Consider the following 24,711-nt stretch of genomic DNA (forward strand, 5'->3'; position numbering starts at 1 on the left):
GAGAGAGGCTGTGCCCAGGACCTGGTAGAATTTCCTGTGACCAACTCCGAGGTCCACAAGGACCAGCCTCTCGGGAAGAAAACGGGGAATACCAACAGCACACAGATATCACCACAGAAGATGGCCCTCAAACTCAGAACTGGTAAACCCTTATTTATACGGTTACTGATGGAGACCTGGGGCAGTCGATGTGTCTATTATTTATACAGCCATTGGGTACACTGCTCACTGCTCACACTGTGTGTAAATGTTGGCCTGGCGGTGATTTGAAGTTGATTTAGAAACTCTTTTTGATGAATGAAGGATGTTTAATGAATATTGTCACACAATTTATCACATAAAGATAATAATATGAATATAATTTCTCACTAGCATGGTCAGACCTTGAACTGAACAGAGCCCGGAGAGAGAGACAGAAAACACTCTATTCTATTTCTTATTTTTTCGTTCAGGCAGTGAGGTGACTTTCCAGATCAGTGTGCAGCAGACAGAGGACTACCCTGTAGACATCTACTACCTGATGGACCTCTCAGCCTCCATGATTGACGACCTGGAGATGATTAAAGACTTGGGCTCCACCCTGTCCAAAGAGATGGCAAAGCTCACCAGTAAATTCAGACTTGGATTCGGGTCCTTCGTTGAGAAACCAGTCCTCCCGTTCATTAAGATCACTCCTGGAGAGCTGGAGAACCCTTGTAGGTAGGGTACAGTATGGTTGTGAGAAATTCAATGAAAACCATTTGTAACACTATGGTTGAAGTACAAATGAAGACCACTTTATTTATATAATAATATAATATATGCATTTAGCAGACACTTTTATCCAAAGTGACTTACAGTCATGCGTACATATTTGTGGTTGGTCCCGGGAATCAAACCCCACTACCCTGGCGTTACAAGGGGCATACTCTACCAACTAAGCTACAAAGGACCATCTTTCTGTGGAAGAGACAGATTTTCTCACTAAAAGAGCTTAGTAAACGACACAATGTTTTTGAGTATGTTTATAACACGCTTACTTGTTGTAAGTAACAGTAATAACTAGTAATAACGAATTAGTTAAACAGTGATGGAAATATTTGTCCCTCAAAGTCTTATCTGTAGACATGGAAAGTCATGGAAAGTTCTGTTATTTTGAATTTGTCTTAGAGTGGGAGCCCTGGTCATAGATGTAATACACTATGTTTCTGTATGGAATTCCCATGCAGGAGTGTGGATGAGAGCTGTCTGCCAACATTTGGATACAAACACGTCCTACCTCTCACCAGCAGCACAGAGAAGTTCAACAATATCATCACCAACCAGCGTGTGTCTGCCAACATCGACCTGCCGGAGTGTGGCTTCGATGCCATTATGCAGGCTGCTGTCTGTGGAGTAAGTGAGAGAGCCTGTGGTTCAGGTTTGATTTGATTTGTCCCCAAAGATGGTACCCATTTTAACAGAAGAGAATAGAGCTGAATAGAAAATAATACTGCAGAATAGAATATAAGGGAAGGGGATAGAATATCTTCATTTTTCAAGGGAACTTCAGGTGTTCTTTGACAACGGACTATTGTATTATTGCGGTATAATAATCTCTCGTCTCTTCCTGTTAGGACAAGATAGGCTGGAGGAACGACTCCATGCGCCTGCTGGTGTTTGTGAGCGACGCCGACTCTCACTTTGGGATGGACAGCAAGATGTCAGGCATCGTCGTCCCTAACGACGGGGAGTGCCATCTGGACAGCAACAATGAATACTCTATGGCTGCCCATCTGGTAAGGGGACAGTCACATCAGATTCATTCATTGTTTCTATGACTGGGGTTGTAATACTGTGATTCACCGTTTATGATACTATAATATGGCTTTCATTCCTATCCATGGTGAAGGAGTGTCCCTTTACTGTAAAGACTACTGGCTCTTTGGGGTCTAGGCCGGGTGACTGTAAAGTACTTTTTATTACTGTTGATGTGAAAAGGGCTTTAGAAATACATGTAATTGGTTCATTCATTGGGATGAAATGCGACGGTCTGAGGTTTTAAAATACTGACTTTGTCCATCCAGGAATACCCAACTCTGGGACAGCTGATGGATAAACTGGTGGACAACAATATCTTGCTTATATTCGCTGTGACGGAAAATCAGAAACACAACTACGAGGTGAGAACTTCTCCTTCTCCCTCCATTGTCCTTTTCCCAACAGCAATGTGACGTTTACCTGTCAGAAAACACCGGGTTGAAACGAGGTATGCGGTAAGCCGGGTTATGGAATGGAGAAGGAACATGTATCTCTGTGTATCGTTGAGGTTATCATGTTTGATTCGCTAAGGGCTCTCAGTGGGCGTGTTGGAACAAGCGCTCTCTTCTTCCTGTTTTGGGTTGAACTTATTTCCTTATGATGTTGCTGGGACTGGTCGACCAACCTACATGAACAGTAACAGTGTGTCTGTTGTGTGTTTTATCACAGAACTATGCACATTTCATACCTGGTGCCACTGTGGGGGTTTTGGAATCAGATTCAAGGAACATCCTGGAACTGATTGTGACGGCGTATAAAGTAAGAGTCCGATTCTGTCACTGTGGGTGTACAGTGTGTTTGTTAGTTAGCAGGACTATTGAGACTTGCTGAGTACATGGCCGTAGTGACCTCTGACTAGCTGCCTCGGGTTAAAATCTTCCTTTCTGTTTATCTCTTCTCTTCTCTCTCCCTCCTCTCCCCACCCCCCCTCTCCCTCCCCCTCTCATCCCTGTCTCTCCGTTCCTTCCCCCCTCTCTCCCTCTCCTCTCTGCACCTCGATATGCTGTCAGCAGGCCTGTACTCGCCCCTGCTGTTTGATCCTCTGTCGTGGCTCTGTGTTCCTCCCTACAGTCTAATCCCTATTGGCTTCAGGCCTACAGGCAGCGCGTGTGTGTGTGTGCGAGTGTATGCACGAGGGTATGCGCGAGTGGTGTGTGTACGTGTGCGTTGACGGTGATGAGAGCAGACCCACAGCTTCTAATAATTTCAGCAGACACTTCCTGAACAGCCTACCATAGCCAAGTCACGTCTAGCTATGCCAAGGGGCTTCACTGAGAGCTTTATTCAATACCGAGCTAATGGCAAGCACTTAGCATCTAGCATAATAAGAAATGTACAGGACATACTTTGTGTAAAAGCTATTAAGAGGTTAGCCACATTAGCCCCCTTATTTTGGGGATAACTAGATATTGATTTAGTGCTCGTCATAGTACACTGTACCGTGAGTACACTACTGCTCCAGCTGTGTCTCAGCTCAAGCTTTTTCTCTCACGCATCACACAGACCACATCTTCCCCGAAGGCCTGAAGGAACTGAAAGGATAAAAATGTAATCTGTCAACACTGTGTTTACTAAGAGAAAGAGTCCTAAGAGTCATATCTACCTCACTGTACCCTGTGGTGATTGGCAAATAACACCTGGGAAACCTGGGAGCTTGACGGAATACCTGGGAAGTTACTGGGATCATGACTCACACCACTCAGAGAAAGGGACTTACCTATATAGTGGAAGACTATGAATGAATAGGCCCAGCTGGGCAAACCTTAGCAGTGTTGGAGCATACTGTAGCCTTAGAAAGTGAGTAAGAAGTCAGTGGTTGCAGAAGCTTATAATGGTTCCCTTTCTCTCTCTCTCTCTCTCTCTCTCTCTCTCTCTCTCTCTCTCTCTCTCTCTCTCTCTCTCTCTCTCTCTCTCTCTCTCTCTCTCTCTCTCTCTCTCTGTCTCTCTCTCTCTGTCTCTCTCTCTCTCTCGCTCTCTCTCTCTCTCTCTCTCTCTCTCTCTCTCTCTCTCTGTCTCTCTCTCTCTCTCTCTCTCTCTCTCTCTGTCTCTCTCTCTCTCTCTCTCTCTCTCTCTCTCTGTCTCTCTCTCTCTCTCTCTCTCTCTCTCTCTCTCTCTCTCTCTCTCTCTTTCACTCTCTCCCTCTCTCTCTCTCTCTCTCTCTCTTTCACTCTCTCTCTCTCTTTCACTCTCTCTCTCTTTCACTCTCTCTCTCCCTCTCTCTCTCTCTCTTTCACTCTCTCTCTCTCTTTCACTCTCTCTCTCCCTCTCTCTCTCTCTCTCTCTCTTTCACTCTCTCTCTCTCTTTCACTCTCTCTCTCTCTCTCTCTCTCTCTCTCTCTCTCTCTCTCTCTCTCTCTCTCTCTCTCTCTCTCTCTCTCTCTCTCTCTCTCACACACACACATTCACGCGCACACATACACACACAGGACTAGGACCTGACCATGGCCCTGTTATAGGTTACCTTTGTGTTTTTAGGAGCTGCGCTCTGAGATAGAGCTGGAGGTACTAGGAGACACGGAGGATCTACAGATCTCCTTCACAGCGATCTGTCAGGATGGCACGGTACTACCTGGACAGAAACGATGCTCCAATGTCAAAGCTGGAGACACGGTTTGTTCCCATTTTGCTGGTCAGTTGGTCAGTGATATTCAAGAATAATATTCCTATATTTTCCTCTTGTCGTAACAAGTTTCCAACTGACTATACAGCCACCTCAAAGCATGTATGCTATAACATCCACCCTTCAATCTCTGTGATTCCCAGGTCTCCTTCAACGTGACTGTAGAACTCTCTGAGTGTCTCGACGGTCCCCAGCGTTTCCTCATCAAACCGGTGGGCTTTCAGGACCCCCTGGAGATAGACCTGGAGTCCCTGTGCTCCTGTGCCTGTCACCAGACCCCCGAACCCAACAGCAGCCACTGCAGCCTGGGCCGTGGATCTCTGGAGTGTGGCTCCTGTCTGTGTGATCCAGGGTACATGGGTTCCAAGTGTGAGTGTACGGAGGAGAGCGTCCAGAGCAGTAACTGCAAGGCCAGTGGCGCTCCGGAGTCCTGTAGCGGGCAAGGGGAGTGTTTCTGCGGCCAGTGTGTGTGTCACCCGTCTAGTTTCGGACGCGTCTACGGGGCCTACTGCGAGTGTGACGACTTCTCGTGTGTGAGGTTCCGAGGGGTCCTCTGTGGAGGTGTGTACGTACGGTCGAAACACGGACTTCCATGACGAGCATTGTGGTTTCACCTCTTCCTCTTTTGATGAAAACAGACAATGTACTGACATCACAGTGACACAGTAATATAACATATGACCTTAGAATATTGCAACAGGATATACTTGCGTGCTAATGTGTGTGTGTGTGTGTGTGTGTGCGTGCGTGCGTGCGTGCGTGCGTGTGTGTCTGTGTGTGTGTCTGTGTGTCTGTGTGTCTGTGTGTCTCTGTGTCTCTGTGTGTGTGTGTGTGTGTGTGTGTGTGTGTGTGTGTGTGTGTGTGTGTGTGTGTGTGTGTGTGTGTGTGTGTGTGTGTGTGTGTGTGTGTGTGTGTGTGTGTGCGTGCGTGCGTGCGTGCGTGCGTAGGTCACGGGGACTGTGACTGCGGCGAGTGTGTGTGTCAGAGCGGCTGGGCGGGGGAGTACTGTAACTGCAGCAGCAGCAGGGACAAGTGTGTGTCGGAGGACGGAGCGCTGTGCAGCGGACGGGGGAAGTGTGTGTGCGGGAAGTGTGTGTGTTCCATGCCCGGAGCCTCTGGAGACACCTGTGAAAGGTGCCCTACCTGTGGAGACTCCTGTAGCTCTGCTAGGTAAGAAGAACACACACCTGTCCAGTTTCCCAATGGGTCATACACAGTTGAAGTCGGAAGTTTACATACACCTTAGCCAAATACATTTAAACTCAGTTTTTCACAATTCCTGACATTTAATCCTAGTAAACATTCCCTGTTTTAGGTAAGTTAGGATCACCACTTTATTTTAAGAATGTGAAATGTCAGAATAATAGCAGAGAGAATGATTAATTTCCCAGTGGGTCAGAAGTTTACATACACTCAATTAGTATTTGGTAGCATTGCCTTTAAATTGTATAACTTGGGTCAAACGTTTCGGGTAGCCTTCCACAAGCTTCCCACAATAAGTTGGGTGAATTTTGGCCCATTCCTCCTGACAGAGCTGGTGTAACTGAGCCAGGTTTGATGGCCTCCTTGCTCGCACACGCTTTTTCAGTTCTGCCCACACATTTTCTATAGGATTGAGGTCAGGGCTTTGTGATGGCCACTCCAATACCTTGACTTTGTGGTCCTTACGCCATTTTGCCACAACTTTGGAAGTATGCTTGGGGTCATTGTCCATTTGGAAGGCCCATTTGCAACCAAGCTTTAACTTCCTGACGGATGTCTTGAGATGTAGCTTCAATATATCCACATAATTGTCCTGCCTCATGATGCCATCTATTTTGTGAAGTGCAGCAGTCCCTCCTGCAGCAAAGCACCCCCACAACATGATGCTGCCACCCCCGTGCTTCACGATTGGGATGGTGTTCTTCGGCTTGCAAGCCAGCCCCCTTTATTCTCCAAACATAACGATGGTCATTTTGGCCAAACAGTTCTATTTTTGTTTCATCAGACCAGAGGACATTTCTCCAAAAAGTACGATCTTTGTCCCCATGCCGTAGTCTGGCTTTTTTATAGCAGTTTGGGAGCAGTGGCTTCTTCCTTGCTGAGTGGCCTTTCAGGTTATGTCGATATGGGACTCGTTTTACTGTGGATATAGATACTTTTGTACCTGTTTCCTCCAGCATCTTCACAAGGTCCTTTGCTGTTGTTCTAGGATTGATTTGCACTTTCGCACCAAAGTACGTTCATCTCTAGGAGGCAGAATGAGTCCCCTTCCTGAGCGGTATGATGGCTTCGTGGTCCCATGGTGTTTATACTTGCGTACTCTTGTTTGTACAGATGAACGTGGTACCTTCAGGCGTTTGGAAATTGCTCCCAAGGATGAACCAGACTTGTGGAGGTCTACAATTTTTTTGTCTGGTTTCTTTTGATTTTCCCATGATGTCAAGCAAAGAGGCACTGAGTTTGAAGGTAGGCCTTGAAATACATCCACAGGTACACCACCAATTGACTCAAATTATGTCAATTAGCCTATCAGAAGCTTCTAAAGCCATGACATCATTTTCTGGAAGATTATAAGTGAAATCATTTACAGACAGATTATAAGTGAAATAATCTGTCTGTAAACAATTGTTGGAAAAATTACTTGTGTCATGCACAAAGTAGATGTCCTAACCGACTTGCCAAAACTATAGTTTGTTAACAAGAAATTTGTGGAGTGGTTGAAAAACAAGTTTTAATGACTCCAACCTAAGTGTATGTAAACTTCCGACTTCAACTATATACAGTGCCGTCAGAAACTATTCATGCCCCTTGACTTATTCCACATTTTATTGTGTTACAGCCTGAATTCAAAATGGATTAAATAAATACAAATTGTCACTCATCACCCCATAATGACAATGTGACAACCTATTTTTAGACATTTCTGCAAATGTGTTGAAAATTAAATCCAGAAATATCTCATTTATGTAAGTATTCACATCCCTGAGTCATTAGAATCACCTTTGGCAGTGATTATAGGTGTGAGTCTTTCTGGGTAAGTCTGTAAGAGCTTTGCACACCTGGATTGCACATCATTCTTTTAAAAATTCTTCAAGCTTTGTCAAGTTGGTTTTTGATCATTGCTAGACAGCCATTTTCAAGTCTTGACTGATTTTCAAGCTGATTTAAGTAAAAACTGTAACTAGGCCATTCGGGATCATTCAATGTTGTCTTGGTAAGCAACCTCAGTGTATATTTGGCCTTGTGTTTTAGGTTATTGTCCTACTGAAAGGTGCATTTGTCTCCCAGTGTCTGTTGGAAAGCAAACTGAACCAGATTTTCCTCTAGGATTTTTCTTATGCTTAGCTTTATTCCGTTTATTTTTATCCCCCCAAAAAACTCCCTAGTCCTTGCTGATGACAAGCATTCCCATAACATGATGCAGCCACCACCATGCTTAAAAATATGAAGACTGGTACTCAGTGATGTGTTGTGTTGGATTTGCTCCAAACATAACATTTTGTATTCAGGGCATGAAGTTAATTTCTTTGCCACATTTTTAGCAGTCTTACTTTAATGCCTTATTACAAACAGTATGCATGTTTAGGAATATTTGTATTCTGGAGTAACTATAATTGTCACGGCTGTTGAAAGGAGAGGACCAAGGTGCAGCGTGGTGAAGCTCAAAGGCTATGTGCCCTAAACAAAGTCAACTTCCCACAAACACAGGTGGAAAAAAGAGCTACCTAAGTATGGTTCTCAATCAGAGACAATGATAGACAGCTGCCTCTGATTGAGAACCACACCCGGCCAAACACAAAGAAAAAGAACACATAGAAATAGAAAATCATAGAAACACAAAACATAGAATGCCCACCCCAACTCACGCCCTGACAATAATGTTGTTGATCCATCCTCAGTTTTCTCCTATCACAGCCATTAAACTCTGTAACTGTTTTAAAGTCACCATTGGCCTCATGGTGAAATCCCTGAGCGGTTTCCTTCCTCTCTAGCAAGTTAGGTAGGACGCCTGTATCTTTGTAGTGACTGTGTGTATTGCTACATCATCCAAAGGGTAATTAATAAGGCATTGGAAAACATCCCTGGTCTTTGTGATTGAATCTGTGTTTGAAATTCACTGCTCGACTAAGGGACCATTCAGATAATTGTGTGTGTGGGTTACAGAGATGAGATAGTCATTAAAAAAAAATCATGTTAAACACTATTATTGCACACATAGTGAGTCCATTATGTTACGTGTTAAGCACATTTTTACTCCTGAACTTATTTCGACTTGCCGTAGCAAAGGGGTTGAATCCTTATTGATTCACGGCATTTCAGCTTTTCATTTTTAAAAACATAATCCCGCTTTGACATGATGGCATAGTGTTTGTAGGCTAGTGACACAAAATTCAGAATGTGGAAAATCTCCTGGGGTGTGAATACTTTCTGAAGGCACTGTAGGACATGTGTTTCAGGAATGACAACAGCGACTGTAGACAGTACAGCAAATAAATATAGTACTGAAAGTGATGAGATGCCAACACTTATAGCAAATGTCTAGACCACACTAGCCCACATCCTGTGAAACCTGGGTCATGTTCCACACTAGCCCACATCCTGTGAAACCTGGGTCATGTTCAGCAGAAACTGTTTTCACGTCCAATAAAAACAAATCATGTTTACCTACAGTATTGCGAAGCCCTTTGCTTTTTATTTGACTAATTGATTCTTCCCGGTCTTTACTTTTTTTTTTCCTAGCCAGGTTTGTCGCCTCTTTTCAGTACTGGGATATAGTGTTCACCTCATCTTGTCTGAATTTGTCTGCTTGTTCCTGAGGGCATCAAAAGACAGCCAACAACAGTGCTGGAGTATTTCCTTTCTCCATTGTAAAGGACCTGTCACACACAGTCCATCTGACACCACCATTATGTGCTAGACTACACACACACACAGAGAGAGAGAGAGAGCAGCCTCGGGAACAAACTGAAATCTGGCCAAGGCTTCTTCTGTTCACTCTTTATCAGGGGACACAAATAACCCTCCTGTTAAGGCCAGCACTCAACACGTGACAGATGTTGTGTATGTGTGTGTGTTCCTCAGGACCTGTGTGGAGTGTCATCTACAAGCAGAAGACGAGGCCACAGAGGAGTGCGTCCAAAGGTGCAGCGTCCCTCACGTCTTCGTCAACAATTCCACAGGTCAGTTACTCCTTCCTGCCTGTCTGTCTCTGTCTGAACTGTTTATAGACAAGAGTAGCCGAATCATGACTGATACGATTCAAATGAATGTTGTGAAATGAGAACTCGAGAGAGAGTGACAGCAGAAACAGCATTACACAGACCTGTCCAGATTGACCACTTGTTTTAATCAAATGTGTGATTGCTAGGCTTGATGCTGGACTATTTCTGCAACCAACAGTGGGACATTGTTTCCTTGCCAACCCTGATGAAGATGTTTCTGGGGGAACTTTCCCTTTCCTGGCCCTTTCTCTTTGCTGTTTAATTTGATCACCCCACGTTGTTTGTCCTGTGTGGGTACTAAACAGACTAGCATGTAAAGTTCCCCCATGGGTCAGAGATCTGGAGGTATGCTGGCCCGTCCTGCATCAAGTGTCTCTCTTTGCCCCTATCTTCACTCTCTCTTCAACCCTCTCCATCAGAACACTGTCTGGGTCCAGTGTTCACCTGACACTAGACAAAGGGGAACATATTATTTACCATGTCCTACAGACGGGGCTATTGTGGTGCTGGTTGAAAATACAAGGACCTGACTGAGGGTTTGTTCCTATAAAGGGGAGCTTATTTTGAACCCGCTCACACTAATGCAAGCTGAGAGGTGTATCTGATCATCGCACCAGATCTTCAGGACTCAGATGTGAAATACAATGGTGTGACACACACACATTCACACAACATAGATCTTGGCCTTTGATATGGGAATCATATTGGCAGCAGAATAGAGAGGAAGGTATCCTCTTACGTCCTATTACAATGCAGAGGGAAGTTGATATGTGGCGTGTTCATTCATCCCATCTTCATAGCTGTGCATGTGTCCACGTCCCTTTTCAGAATACGACGAGAGCCGGTCCACGCTGTGTACCCTAATGAGTGAGAACAACTGCTTCATCTCGTTCAGTGTGGTGGCTGGAGACATAGGGAGCACTGTGTATAATCTAAAGATGTACGGTAAGGTCAACGCCACACCTTGGGCCCAGATTCACCGAGAGGTTTTTGAACGTCACATAATAGTACGAACAGTGAGAGAATGAAGGTGTTGTAAGCGAAGGAACGAGGCCAGAAGTTTAAGTGAAAGTAGACATTCATGGCGAATCGTTTTATACAGTCCTTTCCGGAAGTAATGAATGCAACGTAAAGGGGCTTAGTGAATCTGATGGGGCCGGACATACAGTAAGTCATTAACAGGCAGATGTGAAAATCTCAGTGGGAAACATTGGAAACAGAATGCCCAATAATCTGCTTCCGCATTATATTTGTTATCACCTTTATTTAACTACACAAGTCAGTTAAGAACAAATTCTTATTTACAATGACAGCCTACACCGGTCACACCCGGATGACACTGGGCCAATTGTGCACCGCCCTATGGGACTCCCAATCACGGCCGGTTGTGTTACAGCCTGGAATCGAACCAGGGTGTCTGTAGTGACGCCTCAAGCACTGACAGGCAGTGCCTTAGACCGCTGCGCCACTCGGGAGCAAATGATGAGTCTGATCACTGTAATGATCAGACTCATCATGTGACCAATATAAAATATATATATTTGTAACATTAGCATAAAAGTTCCCCATTTCTATCACAACCAGGGTAACGGTTACTGTAATGATCAACGAATTTATCTCGCCAAGTGTGCTAAAAAAACTTGCTATTACAATTACACCTTGAAAAAGTGTCTCTGTGATGACAACGGAAGGAAGTAACGGTGTGTGTGTGTCTCTCTCTCTCTCTCTCTCTCTCTCTCTCTCTCTCTCTCTCTCTCTCTCTCTCTCTCTCTCTCTCTCTCTCTCTCTCTCCATCCCTCCAGACTGTCCTGAGCCCCCCAACATAGCTATGATAGTACTGGGGGTCTCTCTGTCCATCCTCACCATCGGCCTCATCCTGCTGGGGGTGTGGAAGCTGCTGATCTCAGTCCACGACCGCAATGAGGTCGCCAAGTTTGAGGCCGAGAGGGCAAAGGCTAAATGGCAGTCGGTAAGATGGTGTCCTTGTCCTCATTTGCTCTGTCTAATGTCAATTGCTTTTAAATTCTTGTAGAATTGATTGTTAAACCGTTTTTTCTTTCCCACAGGGTACAAACCCTCTGTTTAGAAGCTCGACATCAACGTTTAAAAATGTAACTTATAAAAGCGCAGGGGGACTGAAAGTTGATATTCATTCAATGGATGGCTACTGATGATGACATCAGTGTGTGTGTGTGTGTGTGTGTGTGTGTGTGTGTGTGTGTGCGTGTGCGTGTGTGTGTGCATGCGTGTGTGTGTGTGTGGTGTAAGGACAAATTGTAAACACCACAATGTACAACATTGTATCACTCCTAAAGGTCTGGATCTTCTTCAGGGATGCTATCTCATATCAGCAGACAGAAAATGGAATGTCTAGCTATGAATCATCTCTACATGAAATGACTTTGATTTTGCTGCTCTTGAAGTTGTCTCTGGTACAAACACTCTGCTGAACTGAACACTGGATTTTCCCATTTAGATTGTTACAGATTTAGGATCTTAATTTGATCACCCCGTTGCAGGAGAACTTTCCTTTCCTGAAATGTCAAAATTGTAGTGTATTTGAGGTTTAAAAAGGTTTCTGTAGTTTGTAATTTCCGCTTTGAAATTTCAGACTTGATTTTCCCTTACGAAAAATATGTAAACCTCTACAAAAATATCCAATATCCATGTGTAATTCACATAATTATTTACATTTCTGGTTGCTGCAGGATTATTTTCCTGCTGTAGCAAACTGGCTCAAATTAAGATTTTACATCTTTATTTTTTTGATAGATTTTGGGTTGGGACATAAGTAGCCTAAAACTGAGAATAAACTGAGTAGGTTTGATACTACTGTAATGATGTTTAATGTTTTTTGTGTTATGAATGTTTTGTTTTGGGTTTTGAATCGAGGCTGAGCCTTGAATTATGTAATCTTGATTGGAATCATTTTGAGAAGAATAATTGATTAACTTCAATGTATGGCGCAAAAATAAAGTTGAACTTTTGAGTTGTTGCCGCATCATCATGTTCGTCATGTTTTGATTTATTATCGGCCAGTGTAAATTATGTAAGCCTATTGTTGAGTATTATTTGAAATAGACTATCGATATTCTTCTAAAACGTGTGTAAAAACCATAAAAGCCGACCCCTGCTCAAAAAATGTCTCGAAGAAATTTAGGCTATGCTTCCTTTACTACCCCGCAGAGACCTTGGGCCGTGACGTTGCAATTACCCAAACTTTCGGAAAGTTCTTCACGAGAAAAACAACCACGGAACTGTTGCCTTTTTATTCCGCAACTTGTCGTCGAAATGAGAATATATTTATCACACTGTACAGAATCTTTAGGATTGTTCTTGTTAATCTGTGCAATAGTATTTGTGAATAACTGCAACTGTGTGATTGAAGACGATGTGGTGTTGGAGAAAAAAGATCTTTCCGAACTCTACAGTAAGTCCAGCTCAGACTGCATCGAACATCAACATGTGTCCACTCTTAACCTACTATCCAGGTTGTTTTTATAGAATTAGAAATGATAGGTCAGTCATGCAAGTCAGGACAAGAAAGTCTACAATAAGAAAAACTCTCGATTGTTTCCCTGTGTATGTAAGTGTGGTATACTGTATGTGCAAGACAAGATATTTGCGTAGGCTACAGCGCTGCGCCGCTGGATGCATGGCGAGATGCGTTGTATTATCCTCGGTTTCGATTATGGAAAAATACAATAAACAATATAGGAAAAGGTAGTTAAATTGTTGTGTAATCTGGACTGGAAGTACTGCAAAAATGGTTTCGTAATAAGAACACGTTGTCCATATTATGCATGATCAATTAATGAATTGACTCATCATGTGACCAACAGGCTTCTGAATCAGATTGGACAAGTCAGAAAGAATAAAACGTCAACATTGATGCTGTTATGGGTAGAGGGACGGACAGATTCTGGTCAGGTAAATGTAACCATGGATAGACTGTTTGCACAGTATAGCAACTGTAGGCTGTAGAGTGTAGATTTCCCTGGTGTAAACAGGAAATAGCTCAAATTTGGTCATGAAATTATGCAAAAAAAGGAATGACAGGAGGACACACACACATTTTAATTTTATTTTAATTTAACTTTTATTTAACTAGGCTCACATACATACAGAGAGAGAGAGAGAAACAGGCTCAGACATGTTGTTTGATTGGGCACAGAGAGTGGGTCTGTCCGATGACCTAAACTCCAGTCTCCAGTCTCATTGAATTTTAAATGTTTATTGGATATGACAATCTAGGCTAGTAGTAATGTTGTTATAGTAATGTTATTATGCATATGCCTAATAATACATTTCAGCAGCCTGTAAACATTCACACTTGTTTCAGACATGTGTGTAGGAGAATGACATGGATGGGCCCTGAACAATAAACAGTTCGGAACAGGTTCGGCTGTTCGTGCACACAAAACATTTTCTCGAGGCAAGCCGAAGTTCGGAGCCGAAGTCTACGCCCCCTCATCGCTCAATGGGCAGCAGTAGGGATTCTTCAATAAAGTGTTTGTTGCCATTCAGCAATAGATTACTCGTATTCGTGCCGTTTTTTAAACTTGAGAAATACTGCACCAAACAGCTTAGTTAGATTTAAAATCGCGCAACTAAGATCTCGGCAAAAACGTCAAAATGAACGACAGATATCTTGACTGTTTTGAGGAAGTGTATACTGGCTACGGCTTCTCAAGATGGACAAACAGTACTTTTTCTCGTTTTTCAAGCAAAGGTCTTTTAAGAGAGTATGCGAGCACACTTGTTCGGTCCAGCAGAACCGAAGCATACCTTAAAAGCCTTAAGACAGGTCCTTTTAGTGCACGGACACCAATATTGGTGTCGTAGAGAGAGCATAGTAGAGTTTACAGTAGAATATGCTATTATTCTTCACCACAACCCTACATTTCCATCCATCAATCCCTCTATTCCCAGACAAGGGTCTGTTCATCATGGAGAGTACCCAGCTGAAGCGCTGCATCTCCTCCTCCTCCTCTAACCTGGTCCTGGAGAGCTGTGAGAGGCCCACCCGCCGTATGCTGTGGAAGTGGGTGTCTCGCCACCGCCTCTTCAATCTGGGTAGCAGCCTCTGTCTGGGCCTGAACATCAGTGACTCCACCCAGCCCCTGGGCACCTTCGAGTGTGACTCACCCCTCCGGACCCTGTGGTGGAGGTGCAATGGGAATACGTTGTACGGGGCGTCCCAGCTGAAGCTGTCCGTGGCTGGACGCCTGGTGGTGGTCAAGAGGGCCAGTTATCATCAGTGGAGGAGGTATTCTACACCGGGGGAGGGGCCATGTGCCTATCCTTATGAGGGTAAGTAGTAAACATTAGTGATGCGCGGGTCAGCTGTTTGTTCACCTGCACCTGTCCGCAATTGCTAACAACCCATTCGTAACCACCCGACCCTAACCCGCAATATTGAAAATGCGCTGTACAGTCAGAGAGGGTGGAACGTTTTTTTTGACGGGCCTTTTTAGATAGGCATATGTTCCTGCTTATAATTTCCTTCAATTTTGGTAGACTGTTTGTCAGTCAACGAACTTGTCTGTAATTAGATACGTGCAGCTTCTCTTCTGTCGTTACGTGTTGCCCTAGAATACTAAATAAATCCTTGCTCATCAGAATAATGTCATACATTTATAGAATTAATGTTTCAATGTAGTTGACATCACTAAAGTTTGTTTTCTCTGTTCTCTTTTGTTCCTGCTTCTCTTGGACAGCAAAGACGTTTAGGGACCGGGGAGAAAATGCAATTTGCAGAATTTCCAAATTAAATCAGTTTGACCGGTTTTAAGAAAATGAAAAGCTGTTAAAATGACCCAACATGTTTCTGATAAGATTTCAGTTCGTTTTGGATGCATATTCTATGTGGTTGAAATACTATCAGCTTTCATTATGCTGATAAAGATAGCACCTTTACAGACGGTTCCTAACCACGCATTCATTCTCTCAAGATGCTGAATGAAATAAATCATATTTCTCCACTCCTGTTTACATTTGGTATTAGGGCTGAGAATTGCCAGGGACCTCACAATACGCTATTATCAAATCAAATCCAATTTTACTTGGCACCTGCGCCGAATACAACAGGTATAGACGTTACCGTGAAATGCTTACTTACAAGCCCTTATCCAACAATGCAGTTAAAGAAATAGAGTTAAGAAAAGATTTACTAAATAAACTAAAGTAAAAAATGTGATAAAAAGTAACACAATATAATAACAACAACAAGGCTATATACAGGGGGTGCCGCTACCGAGTCAATGCACAGGGGTACAGGTTAGTCGAGGTAATTTTTACATGCAGGTAGGGGTAAAGTGACTATGCATATATAATAAACAGCGAGTAGCAGCAGTGTAAAAACAAAGGGGAGGGGGGGGGTGTAAATAGTCCGGGTGGCCATTTGATTAATTGTTCAACAGTCTTATGAATTGGGGGTAGAAGCTGTTAAGGAGCCTTTTGGACCTAGAATTGGCACTTGCGGTAGCAGAGAGAACAGTCTATGAGAACAGTCTACTTGGGTGACTGGAGTCTTTGAATTTTTTGGGGGCCTTCCTCTGACATAGCCAAGTATATAGGTCCTGGATGGCAGGTAATTTGCCATACCAGGCGGGGATGCAAAGGGTCAGGATGCTCTCGATGGTGCAGCTGTAGAATTATTTGAGGATCTGGGGACCCATGCCAAATCTTTTCAGTCTCCTGAGGGGGAAAAGGTGTTGTCGTGCCCTCTTCACGATTGTCTTGGTGTGTTTGGACCATGATAGTTTGTTGGTGATGTGGACACCAAGGAACTTGAAACTCTCGACCCGCTCCACTACAGCCCCATCGATGTTAATGGGGGCCCGTTCGGCCTGCCTTTTTCTGTAGTCCACGATCAGCTCCTTTGTCTTGCTCACATTGAGGGAGAGGTTGTTGTCCTGGCACCACACTGCCAGGTCTCTGACCTCCTCGATACTTAAGTGCCGATACAACATGTATTGCGATTCTCAAGGTTCTATATGTATTGCGATTCAATTCTGTGATTTTATTGCGATTCAATGTAAAAAAAAATATTGCTTACGATACGATATATCGTCAAAAATAGTATCCCGATATGTAACGGTATGGATTTTTCCCCCCAATCACTATTGGTGTATCTTTTTACTGCAATAAATAATACATTTTGCAGAAGTTAATATTATTAGGCTATATGAGAAGCTCTAGACCTACAGTCAGTGTGCAGAGTTCAGTTTAGCTACTATTACATTTGACCCATCTGAACAGTACAGTTCCCTTGACGTGCCATTTTGAAGTCCCTGTGTTGTGACTCAAATTTGTGTAGAGCCTCACAATCATCACAAATAACATAGCCAGCACTGTCATCATCCTCTTTTACCACCTCACCAAAACTTTCCCAAACATTAGACTACTGTTCTGGCCCTCCCTTCTAGTTCATTTGAACTCTCCATTTTGCAGATTTCTTCTTACTGAATTCAACTCCGACATTGTTCCAAAAAGCATTTGGCAATCGGTGTGTATTTGGCGCCCTACGGTTAGGCCCTAATGTTTAGGCTTAGGCTAGCCTATGCACTAACGCGAGACAAAACAAATAGAAGAAAAACCTCATTGTAGCCTATACATATGAATTGCATAAGAAGGATACATTTATGGATTTTAATGCGTCGTTTTCTCTTTATTCAGCCCGCCATCCACCCGTCCTTCATCCACACAATATTTCATGACACTAAACCCACCCGCCCTGCGGATATAACCGCGGGGGGCTGTGGGTTATGAGTCAACCCGCGCATCACTAGCATACATAGTATATTATAGTAGTGACATGTACTGACTGACCTCTTTCTACACAGACCGTTTCATTGAGGCAGAGTTGGTTTGATATTAATGCAGCCGTGCAAATGCCAATCATCCCTTACATAAGAAAACGAACAGACTGGCTCACTATATGACCGAGCCCAAAGAAGGTGGCGGTGACAATGTTTTTCTCCGTAGAGATCCACACACTGTTGGGTAACTCCCACGGCATGCCTTGTGCCCTGCCGTTCAGATACAACAACAAGTGCTACTCAGAGTGCACGGCAGAGGGGCGCGAGGACCACCATCGCTGGTGTGCCACCACCAGTCGTATCGACCAGGATGAGAAATGGGGCTTCTATCCCAGTCAAGGTGATGCACACTCATACACATGCATGCACACACACACACACACACACACACACACACACACACACACACACACAACAGTATTGTTGTAAGAGTGTGGGTTTGATCAAATTTCTTTGAAACAAAAAAAACATGATAATATTCAAATGTCTTTGTCTCTGCCTTCAGAGTTGGGCTGCGATATGTTCTGGGACTCGAACCAGGAGAGCCGTGCGTGTTACCAGTTCAACCTGTACACCATCCTGACGTGGAGCCAGGCCTACTCCTCCTGCCTGGCCCAGGGAGGAAGTCTACTCAGCATCACTGACCACACTGAACAGATGTACATCAGAGGTATGACAACTCGTCTCTTTAACTATTTTATCACTATATTTAATAGTTCTATTTGAAAATGTAAAACTTTATTTAAACTTTTAGTCAGGAAAGGAGACAAGGTGGGTGGTTTGGTCTGAGCTACACATACTGTATAAACTCTATAAACTATAAACTATTATGCCTTGAAACGGACTTGTGTTCATAGTTTTGCTTATTCAGGTTGGAGAAAGGAGAAGACGTTTTGCCCAGAGTTAGTGGTGTTCATGTGTGTGGTTCTGTGTCTTTCAGAGCGGTTGGCTGACGTGGGGGTGATGGTGTGGATCGGACTGAACCATCTGAGTGAGAGAACAGGGTGGCAGTGGTCTGATGGAGCTCCTCTGGCCTTGGTCAACTTCACCTCAGGTAAGAGAGTTGGGCTGCTCTCCAACCTTTTCACTCCCACACCAAGGCCCAGATTCCTCCTTTAAGATGTGAATGAACAGCATTGGCGTTTGTTAGTAATATGTAATAGCTTCATGTAGCCCTCTGAAGTGGAGTTTCTGGCCGTTTTGCTCAAACCGGTCCAGTCCATTTGGATCTCAGCGGTGTGAATCAAGAAGTTCCTGCTGTAGCAGTGGTGGGAGCCAGAAATGTGTGTTTGAAACTAGGCCAACGTTTCTCCCTTTCTACCTGTAACTCCCCCGTTACCCGTGTTGGTCTCTCCCAGGCCTATCATCCAGCCCTCTGCAGGACAACAGACAGTGTGGAGTGTATAACTCGGGGGGGCACCAGTGGCAGAGTCTGTCCTGTGAGTCTGCACTACCCTACATCTGTAAGAAGACCCCCAATGACACCAGGAGAGCTGAGCCTCTTGGTAAGATGTCAGTGGTCTTATATGTTTCATATTGTGGCCCTAACCTGGTCCCATATCTGTTTGTGCAAAACAGTGTTTGTCATGACAATGAGTGACAGAGAGTTGGCTCGATAGCACAAACAGACTGGCGCTCAGTCTATTGTTGCCTTAGTGCTCAGCCATTGTACTACAAAAAATGATTAATAATCTGCACTGTAACAGAAAACTGTAAATTATACGGTAATTTGGGGTATTTTCAACAGTATAATACTCTGAAATGTTTTACTGCGGCATACTGTAAATGATGGTGCATTGTGGGAAAATACTGTGGGCTGGGCATAGAATTGCTGTACTTCGAATGGTACTGTAATTCCAACCCACAGAATACGGTACCAAAAACATTTTGACCACTAGTGGGTGCATGGTATTGATGTTTCTGGCTAATTAACATATTTTGAGGCGTGCCTTGTAATAGGCTATATTTGTTGCACCTGGAAGGGAGAATGCTGTAGCAGTTTAACTCCTATGTGGTTATAGTGCCCCACAGTAGGGGACAGATACAGTAGGGGACAGATTGGAGTGGCAGCAAGTCTTAAACCTTGTCCTGTTGGTCTGTTTTGCACTGTAGTCGCTGCCAGTTTGGAAGCCTTTGTCAAGGCCTCTAGAAGTGTAAGTGATATAAAACACCAAATATGAATTAATATATTGTAATGTGTGAACACTTTACTTAGCAGCCAACCTGCTTGCTACTGTAAAATACTGTGAAATAGAAACCCCTCCCCTTAATGAATTTCATCAATTCATCAATTCATCCATTCATTCATTAATTCAGATTACAGTAGCATTCACTTTATTTTTACAGTATAATACAGTATATGTTAAGGTATTGTACTGTGTGTTATTGCACAGTACTTGCTTTGATACCGTATTTATATTACAGTAGGTGTACTGTTATATGAAGTACAGCATTTGACTTGTCCCCGAGCTGCCTGTAAGGTACTGTCAGATTCACAGTAACCCCTTTACATTGTAATTTATAGGAAGTGATTACATGTAGATACTGATAAAAAAGGTCCGTCTGGCTCTAGGGCCTAGGGAATTTTTAAACTGCGTCCCAAATAGCACCCTATTCCCTATATAGTGTACTACTTTTGACCAGGGCTCATAGGGCTCTGGTCAAAAGTAGAGCAGTATGTAGGCCATAGGGTGCTATTTGGGACTTATGCACAGAGTTTGGTTGTGTTTGGTACTTGAGTCAGCTGTCTCTGTCTGGCTCAAGAGGGCTTGGTGAGCAATCCCATTTGTCATATTCTTATACACAGTCTCCAACTAGTACTTGTTAACAGTTCTGATCAGCCCTTTCTAATAGGTCAAACTGTATAACCATGAGCAACGTTTGTTTTGGTTGATACGGATGACTCAATTGTTTCTGTCTGGCTCGAGAGCCGTCTGGTGAATTATCCACCTGTAATGTTCCAAAACGATGTTCTCTCCAACAAGAACTGTTGAATGGTACTGAAAAACCTTCTCTAACAGGTCAGCATTTGGGCACAGCTCGGTTGTTTGTTCCCTGATAGTGTTCTTGTTATTTATTCCAGTTCTAGTAGAAGTCTTGTTATTTATTCCAGTGACAGTAGAAATTATGAGTCACTCCAATGAGTAATGTCGTTTGAATGATTCTACGAACAGAATGGGAGAGGAGCTTCAGCTAACAGCTCAACAGCTGGGTTCCACCTGGAACATGAACTCTTGACCTCGGCTTCCGCGCTGGGCTATAACAGGGCTATAACAGAAAACACATGTTGTGTACGATTCAGTAGACATGACACTGGAAATGTTTTAAAATGGGGAATGTGTTTTCTTATTTGACAAGTTCAAGTAGTACACCTCCATCTGAGAATGTTTCCACCTAGGACCGAACTTCCATTTACAGCTTTCTTTCATTTATAATTCTCCAGAGTGATGAACGACACTTGGAAGAGTGGCAATGGGAGATTACTCGTTTGTGTGTATGCATTGATATGTAGGCTACGTGTACCTTTAAATTTTTTTATGTAGTTCTGTCTTTGAGCTGTTCTTGTCTATTGATGTTCTGTATTATGTCATTCTGTATTATGTTTCATGTTTTGTGTGGACCCCAGGAAGAGTAGCTGCTGCTTTTGCAACAGCTAATGGGGATCCTAATAAAATACCAAATACTTGGACCTTTTCTCTCTACCCCTGAATCTTAGAATGACAGGTGCCAATGTTTTTGTGCTGAATTGGACCCTTACCTCTCGTCTCTTTTCCTCTCCGTCACCCGCCCCCAGACAACTGGCAGTACTACCGCACGGTGTGTTCCGAGGGCTGGCTGGCCCACAACCGTTACTGCTATAAAGCCCTGGCAGAGGCTGAGGCAGGGACCTGGGAGGAATCCTCCACTGCCTGTAACTCCGTAGGGGCCAACCTCACCAGCCTACACTCTCTATCTGAGGTAGAGCTGCTGCTGGGCCTGCTGGCTAACGGTGAGTCTGGATCTGGGGTTCTATAGTCCAGTATGGATGTTAGTTACTTTATGTGGTGTATGGTGGTGTTCTATGTTCTGGGATAGTGTGGACATCATAAAGGATCATGGGAGGGTATTGTCTTTCCGGTAGTTGTTTTTGAAATGTTGACAAATCAACTAAGTATGTTGTGTATGTGTGTATATTTACGTATATGTGTGCACTGTAGTCTCAGGGTCTGGCTCAGAGGTGTGGATCGGCCTGATAAAGAAGCTATCGTCTTCAGCTGTAGAGTGGTCAGACGGCTCCCCAGTCGACCTCACTCTCTGGCACGAGCACCATCCTACCCATAGCAACAGTCAGCTCTGTGCCAAGACTGACGTAAAGGTACAGCCAACTGAATCCTTTTTACTGATGACTACAGTCTGTGGTTGGTTCATCGTCTTTATTTGAATTGAATATAGTAAAGGAACTCAACTGTGTGTGTGTGTGTGTGTGTGTGTGTGTGTGTGTGTGTGTGTGTGTGTGTGTGTGTGTGTGTGTGTGTGTGTGTGTGTTCGTCCTAGGAGGGGAACTGGCTGTTGGCACCATGCGATGAGAAGCTCCCTGCAGTGTGTAGGAGAGCAGAACTACTACCTCTACACACCAGTGGAGCATGGGACGAGGGCTGTCCTGAGGCACACACACACACACACACACACACACACACACACACACACACACACACACACACACACACACACACACACACACACACCCAGATGATCGGATAAGAAACCCTACAACTTATCATCGCTGCATATGTCCTAGCCCTGAGCGGAAGAATGCTATAGCTGCCATATCCATGGAAGGTGAAATTGAAATTCACCATAGCGCTCTTATCAATCTTAACTCAACTGTTTCCAGAAGAACTTATTTCATGGCACCATGCATTGTTGATTCCACACATCCTTTGTCAGACAGAGGTTCTGTGGAGTGGAAACTGCCGACGTTGGTCAGTGTGGTCAGAATAGTGGCCTTCTGCGTATCCAGACACGCTTTACCATTACAGTGAAAGATCCTGGTTGGGTTCAGATCCCGGGTTAGGGCTAGTCTGCTCTGCATTCAGTACAACGAGCTGATTCAGCAGCTAGATGACGTATTGTCTGACTGTCATGTGGTGTTGTGACCTCTGTTTACGAGGACATGAGCGGATTGACTCATAAGGGCTGTTTCATTGTTTCACCATGTCCTAAAACGAACAGGAAATAGCCCTGGAGGAGCAGTATCAATGGACACAAAAAAAAAATGGGACTTCACAGAATAAATACTTTTTTCAGGGACTGTATTGGGTTGTTTTCAGGCCATGTTGTATAATTCACACAATCACCCTAGCTGTGTTGATTAATAACGGCCTCAGTTGGAAAGGGATTTGACAACATACAGAGAGAATCTCCTTCATCGCGGAGGAAATAGTGCACATTCCTTCCTCACGCACGTGTCGGCAAGTGTTGGCTGCCGTTGGTCATCAAGTGTGTATGGGGAGGTGGGAGTGAAATGTAGGACACTTGTCAAAACACCGCTACTTCCTGTCCCTAAGACACTTCCCAAAAGTACCCCTCAAGCCCCCTCCAGTCCTAACAGATGGGCCCAGTCATAGCCCTAACCCTCCACTGCCCCGTTCCCCTAACCCCAATCCTCCACGTGTGTTTGCTTGTATTAGCCGCTGCCGTCTACTGCTAATTCCAAACTATGCGGCTCTTACTGCCAGAATGTTTGGAGTGTAACACAATCCAGTCAGCTTGGCCGGCTCTCCTGAGCTTGTTGCTATTCTTGTACACCGGCCCAGACTCTTTTCAGGTGTCTGTGTGGAGTAATGTGTGAGCCTGGCTCCCACCTCTAGTCTATATCCTCCAGGATATTCAGCGCATTGTCTTGGCTGTTCTCACTCTTGCATGGTGTCTGCAGTAGAAACATTCACGCATATAATGTTGATTTTTATTTTTATTCATTTAATCTAACTGAGATACAGATGTAGGATCTTAATTTGATCACTCGTTTTATCCTTTCAAATGTACCCGCACAGCAGGAAATGCAAACTTGTAGTGTATTTGAGGTTAAATAAGGTTTCTGAAGTTTGTAATTTCCACCTTAATTTCAGACTTTAATTGCCTTAACAAATAAATGGATAAACCCCTACAAACATTGTCTATTGATTATAATCCACATAATAATTCACATTTCCTGCTGCTGTGCAGGATTATTTTCCTACTGTAGCAAACTGGCTCAAATTAACATCCTACATCTGTATGTCTTCCCGGCAGGATTGGAAGCGGAAGGGCCACTCTTGCTACATGGTGACGAGCCATGAGCAGAGCTATGAAGACGCTGTCAAGGGTTACCACTGCAAGGCTCCTCTGGTCACAGTGGAAAACAGGTCTGATTTCTGACTCAGACTTCTCATCTTAATCATTTCTTACACACCTCAAATGGGAACTCGCATATTTCATAGTGACAAGAATACATTGTTATGAATGATTGTTGATTTCTCTCCGTGGCAGGTTTGAGCAGGCCTTTCTGAACAGCTTGGTAAATGAGATGGGAACCAACGGTAGTGTATATTACTGGACGGCCCTACAGGACCAGGGGAACCATGGAGAGTACAGCTGGCTGGGGGGACATAACGGATCCACCCTACCCCTGCTCTATACAAACTGGATCAGGCATCAGCCAGGTAGGGAAGGGAGATGTGGTGGTGTGGGCTGAGCAGAGAAACAAATCTGACCTTGGATCAGTGGACAGAGACAAACTTCAACCTACTCTATGTCAATCAACAATAGTCTCCCTGGTAAACACTACTGTTTTGTCGTAGTGGATCGAGGGATTTATGAGAACTATGATGTTCCCTCTATTCGCACTCCACTGTCAACAGTCTTCCCTCTCTTCCCCGCTGGCATGTTGTCTCGATCACACAGACCAGCTCCACTTAGACAACAATAGGGCTGAGACAGAACAGACAGAACAGACAGACAGACAGACAGACAGACATAGTTGTGGGTTAGTTTATCCCCAGGTGGATGTGTCGGCTGTCTACTGTCCTTCATTCACCCCCCTTCACTTCACTTCACTTCACACCGCGGCCAAGTCCCAAATGGCACCCTATTCCCTATGTAGTGCTCTACTTTAGTAGTGCACTATGAAGGGAATAGCCGAATAGAGTGCCGTTTGGGATGCTGCCTATGATTAATGAGTTGAAGTGTAATTTAGGTTTGACAATCTCAGCTTCCTTCAGTCAGTGTGAGAGCATCATTAATCATGCTGTTGCTATGGTGAAATGGC

The 24,711-nt window shown here is 44.0% G+C and overlaps 2 protein-coding genes across 2 annotated transcripts in view; both read left to right on the forward strand.

The window, feature by feature from the left end:
* Nucleotides 1-12,384, forward strand: LOC120033442 (integrin beta-6-like). Its single transcript, XM_038979803.1, has 13 exons — nt 1-142; nt 453-699; nt 1,209-1,374; nt 1,596-1,757; nt 2,046-2,141; nt 2,449-2,538; nt 4,255-4,389; nt 4,543-4,960; nt 5,347-5,569; nt 9,464-9,561; nt 10,432-10,548; nt 11,406-11,572; nt 11,670-12,384. Exons 1-13 carry the CDS (start codon nt 121-123, stop codon nt 11,772-11,774), a joined length of 2,046 nt encoding a protein of 681 aa, XP_038835731.1. The 5' UTR covers nt 1-120; the 3' UTR covers nt 11,775-12,384.
* A 455-nt stretch (nt 12,385-12,839) lies between these two features.
* The window catches only part of LOC120033194 (secretory phospholipase A2 receptor-like), a 23,465-nt gene continuing 11,593 nt past the window's right edge, over nt 12,840-24,711 (forward strand). The window contains exons 1-11 of the mRNA XM_038979476.1: nt 12,840-13,033; nt 14,536-14,916; nt 17,593-17,766; nt 17,932-18,096; nt 18,367-18,480; nt 18,785-18,931; nt 21,220-21,414; nt 21,623-21,780; nt 21,960-22,130; nt 23,697-23,809; nt 23,934-24,106. Coding sequence (XP_038835404.1) covers nt 12,895-13,033; nt 14,536-14,916; nt 17,593-17,766; nt 17,932-18,096; nt 18,367-18,480; nt 18,785-18,931; nt 21,220-21,414; nt 21,623-21,780; nt 21,960-22,130; nt 23,697-23,809; nt 23,934-24,106 — 1,930 coding nt within the window. The 5' untranslated portion in view covers nt 12,840-12,894. The remainder of the gene's footprint in view (nt 13,034-14,535; nt 14,917-17,592; nt 17,767-17,931; nt 18,097-18,366; nt 18,481-18,784; nt 18,932-21,219; nt 21,415-21,622; nt 21,781-21,959; nt 22,131-23,696; nt 23,810-23,933; nt 24,107-24,711) is intronic.

Source organism: Salvelinus namaycush, chromosome 40 (genome assembly GCF_016432855.1).
Source record: "Salvelinus namaycush isolate Seneca chromosome 40, SaNama_1.0, whole genome shotgun sequence".
Lineage (NCBI taxonomy): Eukaryota > Metazoa > Chordata > Actinopteri > Salmoniformes > Salmonidae > Salvelinus > Salvelinus namaycush.

Bases quoted from the DNA above. Each gene is read 5' to 3' on its own strand.
- LOC120033442 (XM_038979803.1), top strand. From the start codon at position 121: ATGGCCCTCAAACTCAGAACTG. The intron at 10,549-11,405 runs GTAAGGTCAACG...CCATCCCTCCAG, and splicing joins GTATAATCTAAAGATGTACG to ACTGTCCTGAGCCCCCCAAC. The intron at 11,573-11,669 runs GTAAGATGGTGT...TCTTTCCCACAG, and splicing joins CAAAGGCTAAATGGCAGTCG to GGTACAAACCCTCTGTTTAG.